This window comes from Mirounga leonina, unplaced genomic scaffold, assembly GCF_011800145.1.
Source record: "Mirounga leonina isolate KUSES-001 unplaced genomic scaffold, KU_Mleo_1.0 Mir_127, whole genome shotgun sequence".
In the NCBI taxonomy this organism is placed as follows: domain Eukaryota; kingdom Metazoa; phylum Chordata; class Mammalia; order Carnivora; family Phocidae; genus Mirounga; species Mirounga leonina.
In genome coordinates this window covers 74,414,095-74,425,073 of record NW_023270316.1, presented here as the reverse complement: position 1 = coordinate 74,425,073, position 10,979 = coordinate 74,414,095, and the positions used below count along the sequence as shown (strand labels likewise).

General features: G+C 41.7%; 1 protein-coding gene across 3 annotated transcripts in view; it reads left to right on the top strand.

Moving 5' to 3' along the window:
• Positions 1-7,736: 7,736 nt before the first annotated feature.
• The window catches only part of CDK8 (cyclin dependent kinase 8), a 127,248-nt gene continuing 124,005 nt past the window's right edge, over positions 7,737-10,979 (top strand). Inside the window, exon 1 of one of the 3 annotated variants that reach the window (XM_035003658.1) lies at positions 7,737-8,635. In XM_035003658.1, coding sequence (XP_034859549.1) covers positions 8,508-8,635 — 128 coding nt within the window. In that variant the 5' untranslated portion in view covers positions 7,737-8,507. The remainder of the gene's footprint in view (positions 8,636-10,979) is intronic. The other 2 variants (XM_035003657.1, XM_035003659.1) reach the window with 2 other exon arrangements.

Here is a 10,979-nt window from a genome sequence, read left to right as displayed (position 1 = left end):
TGTCCAAATATGGGTTTTACTTCCTGTGATCAGATGTACATACCATAAAGTATTGCAGGGAGAGAAGTGGGGAGAAGAAGGGGATATTCTGACCTTCACTTAGAAATGAAGTTTTTTTTTTAAGATTTTATTTATTTATTTGATAGAGAGTGAATGAGAGAGACAGCATGAGTGGGGGGGGGGGGGCAAGGGGAAAGAGAAGCAGACTCCCTGCTGAGCTGGGAGCCCAATGCAGGTCTCGATCCTGACCTGAGCTGAAGGCAGACGCTTAACTGACTGAGCCACCCAGCTGCCCCAGAAATGAAGTTTCTAATCTAAAAATTGATTGCGTTTAAAATTGACAAGGCAAAAAACAACAAACGTTGGAGAGGTTGTGGAGAAAGGGGAACTCTCTTACACTGTTGGTGGAAATGCAAGTTGGTACAGCCACTTTGGAAAACAGTGAGGAGGTTCCTCAAAAAATTAAAAGTAGAGCTACCCTATGACCCAGCAATTGCACTACTGGGATTTACCCCAAAGACACAGATGTAATGAAAAGAAGGGCCATATGCACCCCAATGTTCATAGCAGCAATGTCCGCAATAGCCAAACTGTGGAAAGAGCCGAGATGCCCTTCAACAGATGAATGGATAAAGAAGATGTGATCCATATATACAATGGAATATTACTCAGCCATCAGAAAGGATGAATACCCAACTTTTACATCAACATGGATGGGACTGGAGGAGATTATGCTAAGTGAAATAAGTCAAGCAGTAAAGTCAATTATCATATGGTTTCACTTATTTGTGGAACATAAGGAATAGCATGGAGGACATTAGGAGAAGGAAGGGAAAAATGAAGGGGGGGAAATCGGAGGGAGAGACAAACCATGAGAGACTATGGACTGTGAGAAACAAACTGAGGGTTTTAGAGGGGAGGGGAGTGGGAGGATGGGTTAGCCCAGTGATGGGTATTAAGGACGGCACTTACTGCATGGAGCACTGGGTGTTACAGGAAAACAATGGATCACGGAACACTACATCAAAAACTAATGATGTATTGTATGGTGACTAACATAACACAATAAAATAAAGTTAAAAAAATAAAAATTGATTGCATTTGAAAATTTGTAAATTGTTTATCGGAACTCAGAATTCATTTCATTAAAAAAAAAGTATACACAGTGGTTTAGTTTCTAAGCCCACAGAGCTTAACTGGTAAATTGGTTGAAGTTAATTTTTTAAAATTTGATTTGATTCTCCTACTGTCCTTGCCCTGTAAGCTTATTCATCTCTTTTTTTCAGTTCCTTCTTTTACATCTGTGACCTTGGGCCAATTACTTAATTGCTATACCGCTCCATGTCCTAAAGTGTAAAATGAGGATAACCATAGGACCTACTTAATTCTGAGGAGTAAATGAATTCATGTCTTGCACACAGAAAATATTCAATAAATAATAGCTGCTATTTCTATTATCATATTATTGTCTGTCTATGGTGGGTTTCCCACCCCCACCCCCCACAGAAAACCTTAGATAAGGATTCATGTAAAAATACTTTATTTAGGAAGTGTTCCCTGGAAAAACCAGTAAGGGAATAGGGGAGTGAAACTGGGAATGAAAGGAGCTTAAGTAAGGGATGGTATGTCAACTTTGACCTAAATTCATAGAGGACACAGGAGACAATGTAGGTCACCCCAGCACTGTCCCAGTCAGAGGCTATGAGAGCTAGAGCATTCATACTTGCACCTATAGTTATTAAGTTAATGTGGGGGTGGCTTAATTACCAGGTACTTCAGCTTTGCATGTGCAAAGTAAGATGGGTTCCAGTAGCCTAAGGGTAGCCCCACATATAGCCCCAAGTCAGTGCTCTGAAAGGATAAGGTCATCTGCTTGACTTGGCATCTGCTACAACATCATCATCAACATCATCATCATCGTCACTACCTCCCATAAGATACACAATCGTATATAGTTTAAAAGGCATTGTGTCATGTTCTGGGATAAAAAAACACTCCCTGTCCCTCTACACATTAGATTTCTTCTGAAGCACAGTATAAATACACAAAGGTATAAGCAGTGTGTGCTAAATGCCAAATAAGTGTAAACAAGGTACTGGCTATGAGTATATCGGCTTTGGGTGACAAGGAAAGATGCTGGTAGTACCTCCGTTGTATCTTAAAGAGTGGGCAGGGTGTAGGCAAGTAAAGAAAAAAAAAGCAGGGGGTGTTGATGAGGAAAGGAGGGGAATGATGAATGTTTCAGGGAGAATCAATAAACTTGTTCTAATGTGGTGGTTCTCAACCTTGAATGCTCATTAGAATCACCAGGGAGCTTTAAAACGCCCAATGCCCAGCTGTAGCCCAGATCAATTACGTCAGAATTGCTGGGGTGATTCCCCAGGTATTTCCAATGGACACCCAAGGCTAAGGACCATTGTTTTAAATTGGCTAGGAAACAGCTTAAGAGAAACCGGCTAGGAGCTACACTAGAGATACAGAAGAGCTCAGATTGGGGAAATTTTGGCTATGTGGAGCTAATTATTTCAATCTCACTCTAACGTTTCTATTGCAAGCTGCCTTAAAGCATTTTTCTAAGTCAGGCAAAAGTAAATACAGAGCCTGGAACATTAGATGAAGGAGTTTGAACTTTATGCTATCGGCAATGAAAGGTCACACAGGGTCCTTGAAGATTTTTGAGCACAAGAATGATGTAAACAAAACAACATTTTAAAATTTAAACAGGATGTAGAGTTTTAGAGCAAGAAGGACAATATCTGATGGAACCTGACCTTGGCTGGTAGGGGGAAGGGCTACTAAAGGGGAAAAGTTCCGGAGGTTCTGAGCATGAAGTTGCATGGAAACAAATAGCCTCGGGTATCAAGTATCAGGTGGTTGCAGAGGTGACCTAACCATGTTTATGTGTGAGAAAGGGAGCTATGTAGCTCACAGGAGAGCCATGTTTGTACAGGAACCAGCCAGAAGAAACTTGGCTTTTCTGTGAGTGGGCCTGAGTAACAGTCTAGCTAGCTAGAGGATGAAGCATATTGGAATGAGAAGCCAGAATAATATTTTAAGCCTTGAAAAACTGAACACAAAACTAAACTGTGTTCCTATAGATTACTTGCTACACTGTTGTGTAGCAAAATATATTTTGAACTGAAAAACAGAAAGCACCATGCTTATTCCAAGAAAAAAGGCATCCAATAGAAGAAAAAAGGACAAGATTATAATTATTGTTTATCAATTTAAATAGGTAAATTTTCCTTAATACTTATAGAACACAGGAGCAGAATTCATCATTGACAAATATGAGACATTTTCAGTTTGGGATGCCCTTATCAGTCTCTGTAATGGGAATCTATTAGCTAAGAAAAGAAGAAATCATTTTTAACCTGTTATTTATATTATTTCTTCAGCTGTCTGTTTTACTTAGTATGTATTTGATGGGGTCTTGCTACCATACATAGATGTTAAAGAAGCCAGGAATGAGGATAACTCTTTTTTAAATTATCCTACAAAAAATTCAGTTAAAAAATTTCAAACTACCGTTACGCTGTAAAAGGGATCCTGTTCTCATTTTCCTCCTTCCCCAGCTTAAATGTCATTGTCTGTCATTTTAACTACTCTATTGCCAATAATTCTAACCTCTGTCGCCTCATCTTCTTTTCATTAAACCCAGCTGGCAAGGCTCTAACCCTGGATGAATCTAACATCTGTCTTTGCCAGGCCTCCACCTGGGCTGTTGAGTGCTGGTGATGAAAATCTCACAACAGGGCAGATGGATATTGATATAAATGCATGGCTGCACCTGCAAATGGACCCGCGACTTTGGCTAGAAGTCCCACGATGATATTCTGCCAGCTATCTCTTTAATTCTGCCCAAAGCGTGTTTAAAACCTGTAGTCTTTTCAGACATGAAAAGATCTCACTGCTTTCTCCTTCCACTCCTGTCTCCTCACTTACAGAGGTAAACTTTTCTTGTACCTTACAGAGAGAACCAAAGCCATTTGAAAAGGAACTCTTTCAACTTTCACCAAATCCACAGATTCAGATGTACCCATGAAAGAACTGAAAAACATGGCCACAGTATTTTACACTTCCTATTACCGAAAAGTGGAGTATACTTGCCCCTCTTTGAATCTGGGCTGGTCTTATATCTTGCTTTGACCTAAACTCATTCCTCTCAAAGTCGTTCCCATCTCGGTAAATGGCACCATCTTCAGGAGTCATCTCGATTCCTCCCCTTTCTTCCCATCCAACTGAGCAGCAAGTCCCATGCCTACTTGTCTGTCTGTCTGTCAATCTCACTTTCAATCTTATCTCCTGCAATCCATTGTTAACATAGCAGCCAGGATATTCTTTTTAAAGTATAGACCACATCTGGTGGTTCCCTTGCTTACAACCTTCCAATGACTTCCTATTGTCCTAAAAATAAAATCCAAGCCCTTACTATGGTCTAAAAGGCCCTGTATAATCTGGTCCCTGCCTACCTCTTTGTCTTCATCTCACACAACCTCCCCCCTTACTCGTGACACTCCTATCAAACAAGACTCCTTTCCCAGCTTAAAGTCTTTGCACTTGCTGTACACCATACATCCACGTGGATTACCCTGATCTGCCACCTTAGCAGGTTTTTCTCCTCATCATTCAGGTCTCACTAAGCATTACCTCAGAGAATCCTTGACCAGCCACCCAATCTGAAGTAATCTCCTCCAGGCTCATTTTCTATCACATTGCTCTGTCTCAGAGCCTTCATGGTACTTAGAGCTTTCTCCCTTCTCCTGTGAGTCCCCACCCCATCTTCCTTATCCCCCTGAATGAAGGAGCTCTCATATTCTTATATGACCCTGCCCCCATGGGCACACTTTGTGGGTCCAGGAATGGGCCCCTGACCTAGCTGGATCAGAGCCCTTCCTGTGATTTTTAGAACCGGAGTTGAGAAACAGAGTCAATTCTTCTCTAACGATAGGTGTCTGATGCCAAATTCAGCAACTGTTCGTGGTCATCTTTCCAGTCATGTGAAAATGAGTCTATAAGAACAAATGACATGCACATGATGAAGGGGAGAAAGAAAGTTACTTTTTATTTATTTATTTTTAAAGATTTTATTTATTTATTCATGAGAGACAGAGAGAGAGAGAGGCAGAGGGAGAAGCAGGCTCCCAAGGAGCAGGGAGCCTGATGCGGGACTCGATCCCAGGACCCTGGGACCATGACCTGAGCCAAAGGCAGACGCTTAACCATCTGAGCCACCCAGGCACGCAGAAAGTTACTTTTGAAAGTGCTTTTTGGTTCTGGTTGTTTCCAAGTTTTAAATTATATTCTGGATGCAGATGGAGTTAATTGAGAAATTTTGCATTAGTATTTTCTTTGAAAAAATTTAAAAGGCTAGGGTGTTGATTGACCTAACCTGTTCTTTCTTGTGTATAACACTACTCAAATGTAGACGTTTAATATGTGCTTTTTGATGATGAAGATGATGAATATTCCACCTGCAGAAAGGAAGGTTAGAAACTTTCCGCTTAAAGCACGCTCTAATATCAAGCAAGAAAACAAAAGTGGTAGCGATGAGAAGTGATCAACTCTGAGAAGACCCACTTGGGCTTTCACATCAATACATCATGATATATATAGCACCAAATTCTTTTCCACACTGCAAAAAAATACACATTCAGAGGCAAGACAGAGGTTAAGATGTTAAATGTTTTAAAATGACTGCCCCCCCCAACTTAAGGTCCATTTCAACCTTTATAGAAATCAATCTATTCAACACATGCTAATCAAATATAATTATGCAAACTATGTTCTGGGCACTTTAAGAGATACAGAGATGAGTAAGTCAGAGACTCGGTCATTAAGGTGTTCATTAAAGGATGTATTTTTTTAAGTACATAAAAGAAATGACTAAAATACAAACTAGCTGTGATGTTTCTACATGAGTTACAAATAAAGTATAATGGCACCAGGGCTGGAGTAGGAGCTTCTGGTAAAAAAAAAAAAAAGGAGGTGGTTCATATTCAGTTGTAAGAACGAGGAAAAGCTTCATGACTAAGTTAGGCATTTGAGCTGTACCTTGGAGGATGGGAAGGACTGCAAAGGTCAGAGATGGTATGAGGAAGCATCCAGACTTTGAGGACAGACCAGACAAAAGAATATTTGGCATGAGACTGAAGGACAATGTGCAGCTAATGAAGGCCTGAACTCCTAGGATTGGCAGTAAAACAACAGAATGTCTGTCTCTTGGCATTGCTATTCACTGGATTTGGGAGGTTTGGGGTATGGAATGATCATTTTCAGAAATTTTAAGTTTGAGATGACAGCAGAATATTCCTTTAGGCTGAACAGGAGGCAGTTGAAATGTGGGGCTGGTGTTTGGGGGGCATGTTAAGACTGGAGATGTTAAATTTAGAATGTAAATAAAACCACATTTATGAAAAGCATGAGCATTATTTGCACACTGTTCAGAACATGAACCAATGAGGGTCATAAGACTCTGCACTATCATGACTTCCAGTGACCGTGTAAAGAGACTATCAGTATAACCTGAAATTGAAAATCAAACTGAAATGACAGCTCCGTGTTCCTGATATGTTCAATTCACTTAAGTAACAATTAAGTATGAACCCTCATCCTTTGATCTATCGGAAATCCATTCTAAAAACAGATTCCATTCCTCAAGTTTTTGGAAACCTAACATGTGCCCAGTCTTTCCTAGTTCATGGGTTTGGCTCTGCAGGCCACTTCTTATCTTTTATAATTGAGTCTCGGGCTGCTTCCCTCTCCTTTCCTCCAAGCACGGACACAGCTAAGACCAGGCTGATAGCCTAGGGATAACAGAAGGGCATTACCACACAGAAAAGAAAAACCTAAAATTGAATATTAGATGTTACTGCTCCTAAGACATAGACCAAGCTCCCCTCCAAGTCCCTAATGTCTATCTCTTCCTTAGCTTCCCATCCTGATGCTGTGTTCTGCTTACCTCAAACCATCATATTCTCCCAACCTGGAGTTCAGGTCCCTAACTTTCACCCCAGCTCTGGAGAGGGAAGCAGGTCTTTCTCTGCCCTCGTCCAAGGCTGGCTTCCTTTCCTGCCCTAGGATTACTGACAGTGAGAATACTGTTAATTAGCTTGACTATAGTAATCATTTCACTATGTATGTCTGTATATATACAGACATATATATGTGTGTGTGTATACAGACATATACACACACAACACGTTGTACATCTTAAAACTATACAATTTTTTCAAGAGGCGGAAGAGGGAGAGGGAGAGAATCTTAAGCAGGCTCCACACCCCGTGCAGAGCCCCACCTGAGGCTCGATCTCATTCATGACTCTGAGATCATGACCTGAGCTGAAATCCAGAGTCTCACTTTCACTTATGTTTGTAATATGTGTCAATATGTTGGTATCATTGTGCAGCCCTTATCAGATTGTGGACGACAAGAATACACCAAGTAATAGTCTGTGAGGTGTTTACAAATATATAGACTTTTTTCGATAATGATAATACCCTTTCACATCTGGAGATCGGAAGTGGAATAAAATGTGGTTCTAATGCTAGCCTCCCTCGCACGTAAATTTCTCTGGTTAAGTTTATGGCCCAAATCACACTCTAGCGATACTGCAGTAAGAAAAAATTATTTTTCCTCCAAACGATTGAAACTAATCTCACCTTGGACTACTGATCCCAGCATGCAACGCTCCCGTATACCACTGTGTGGGGTGGAGTCCTAGAAGGGGCGGCAACGACGGTGGCCTGTGCATTCTGGGCATTGTAGTCTGAGGCCCTGGCCGCCGTCGGGACAATCCACGTGGTGCGTCTGGCGGCACCTTTGGGCAGTGGGTACCCTGCTTCTTCCACCCGGTCCTCGAGATGCGGACCCCGGCGAGGCCGGACCGACGCCGCTGAGCAGGCTGCAGGGAGGCCCGGAGGCAATCCGATCTTTCGCGACGTTTTTGCGACAGCCGTGGCCGTGTTCCGCGAGTCCCCTCCCTCCCTCCTCTGAGGAGGTACCGGCTGTTGTGCGGCGCTGCCTTTCTGTTTGAGTGTATGGGAGAGAGAGTGAGTGAGTGAGTGTGAGCGTGTGTGTGAGAGAGGGTGAGGCGTGAGTGCGAGTGTAAGAGGAGGAGAGCCCGCCGCGGCCGCCCCGCCGCTCCCCGCAGCGGGAGCAGAACGCGCGGCAGGAGCGAGCAGGAGAGCCGGCGCCCCGGGAGCCCGCGGGGACAAGGGCAGAGACGCCGCTCCCCACCCCCAGCTCTCGTCCCTCTGCTCTCCTTCGCCCGGGGGAACCTCCCTGTCCCCCCACCCTCCCGGCCGGCCTCTGCCCCGCCGTCCCCCTGGATGTCCCCGGGGCTCTCGCGGGGCCTTCTGCTCTTGCCGCATCAGTCGGGCTGGTGCTGCGGCCGCCGGGTGTAGAGCGGGCGGGTTCCCGGGGGCTGCGGCTGCCGGTGCTTCCCCGGTCCCCACCCCTGTCCCCCGGCCCCCCGACCCAGCTCCCCGGCCCCGGAGGCTGTGACAATGGACTATGACTTTAAAGTGAAGCTGAGCAGCGAGCGGGAGCGGGTCGAGGACCTGTTTGAATACGAGGGCTGCAAAGTTGGCCGAGGCACTTATGGTCACGTCTACAAAGCCAAGAGGAAAGATGGGTGAGTGTTTGTGTCTGTGCCGGTGTCCGCGCTGGGCGGCGCTCCCGCAGGCCGAGGCAGGTAGCCCGCAGGGAGAGTGGGGCGCCGGCGTGCCGGTCTCCCACTTCCTCGACACCAGCATCTGGCCCTGCCAGCCAGGTTTGGGGAGGAAGTGGCGAACGAGGGATCCAAACCCACACGAAATCCTGCGTGCTGCTGCCTCTGTGTTCTACTTTGGTGGCTAATAGGGAAGAGGAGCTTCTACTCCATGGGCTGTATACTTTTCAAGGGTTTCGGTTATAGATTAAAAAAAAAAAAATTGTAGTAAAACGTCAGTTTAAATGATTTTCTGGGGGGGCTCAATTTATTATGGTAACCTTCTGGGGTATTTCCTCACGCCTCTCGAGTGACATCCATCAGTCTGGAAGGGAAGCTGTGATCCTTTCCCCCATCAGTTTGTGATTGATTTATTACCAAATTTGGATTTTATTTGGGGGAAAGAAAGCAGCAAGTAAATGTGGTGCTGAAGAGTTCTTCATAGTGATAATCTGTAACATAAATGTAGCAATTGCTATTTAGATATCATTAACCTGTGAGTTTTACGTAGAACAATGGGGGTTTGGTGCAGGGTGGGTGGTGGGGAAAAAGGCAAGGGACAAATAAGGACTATCTTGTTTAGGCCTGTTCCCCCAAAATTTAGTAGTTGGCAGTGAACTGTAAATAGTCTCTTTGCTTTAAATATTTTCCCCTAGAAATAACTTAATTAAGTCTATGACTGGTAATGCTCCCAGTTTAGTTTCTTAAACAGGCAAGTGAAGTGTTCATTTTTTCCTTTGTCAGTAGATGAATGTCGTGTAATATTGACAAAAGAGAAGGCAATTCTTAGTTGAGGGGAAAATATATTTTATTAACTCCTTGTTTTCCTCTTGTAAAAACGTATGTTGTCTCTGTTGCCTTTGACAGTATAGAAAATTGCTGGAAAGATAATTTCAGAGTTTATTATATAATCTTTAGGTTTCAGTGTAAACAAAGTAGGTTTACTTGAATATCACTGTTAATTTGTTAGCTGCTGTTCCAGGTTTAAAATAATTGCTTTTTTTTTTTTCCCCCAAATTAGGTAGGAGGGTATGTTCAGAACTATATTAGCACTAAAAAAATGAAACCATTCATAAAGCTGAAGTAAGTTGGGAGGAGCCATATTTATAAATACTTTAATATTCTGGATGTTGGAAAAAAGTGTATATTTATTCAACGTTTTTCTTAGATTTAGTGAGATATCTTTTTAAAATAAAAGGGACTCTTAAAAGAAGATAGTGATTCTAATAAATTTGGTACGTGCATTTCAGTGCTTATATGCAGCAGTTAAAGCAGTACAGATATCTGCAAAAGGTACGGATTTGAAAACTTGATACTCTGTGTGCTGCATGTATTTAAAAGTACTTCTTAGTGAGATGGATAATCTGGTGACATTTGAGAAATCAGCGTCTGGAGATACCTACTGTTGACTCTTATTTATTTTTTCATTGAAGAATTCCGACATATTTTTTAAATTATCCTTCTCATATAATATTTTTCAAAAGCCTTAAACCATCTCCCTTTCCCCCAATATTATGTAATTTGGGGCATATTCAGAAAATCCCCAATCCCATGAGATTAGACATAGTAGTACATTGACTAGTCTGTCATCTGCTTTATAAAATTCTGGTGACTTTAAATTATTTTTAATCTCTCTGAGAGAAGCCAGTTCTATTTTCATAAATTACCAATCTAAGCTAATAAAACATAAGTTTATTAACTTTGATTTTATATTTTATTTTAAAACTATGATACTTTTTATTGGCAAGAGGTACTTTTAACCACATTTTCTATCTCATGGTTAGGTTTTAATTTAGACCAAAAATAATCTTAGAAGAATTATATAATTTAAAAATAGCCAAATGTATAGTATGTGAACGTTTCTTAGTCATTTGTGATAGCTAAAAAAGTAGCATTGCATTTTGGAAAAAAATAACTTTATTTATAATTCTTTGGGCTTGTTTTCCAGCAACCTTTAATGATTTTGTTTATAGGATGAAATTTTAAAAAATAAAAAAGGATCAAATGTCAAGAGAGTTTTAAAATTACTTAAGACAGTTTTTGTTTTCCAGAGGGAATACTTTTGGTTTGGCTTCTTATAACCTCACTCTGGTAAAATACAGCATTGTATTTATGAGGTTCTTTTGATTTTATGTCAGTGAAATGTAATTTAATGCATTTTAGTCCTGGTAAAATAAAATTTGTGGCTGTTTAATCTTTTGTAAAAAGATGATGATGAAATAATTTGTTTCTAGTATTGATTTACTTTCAAATTAAATTATACATTCTG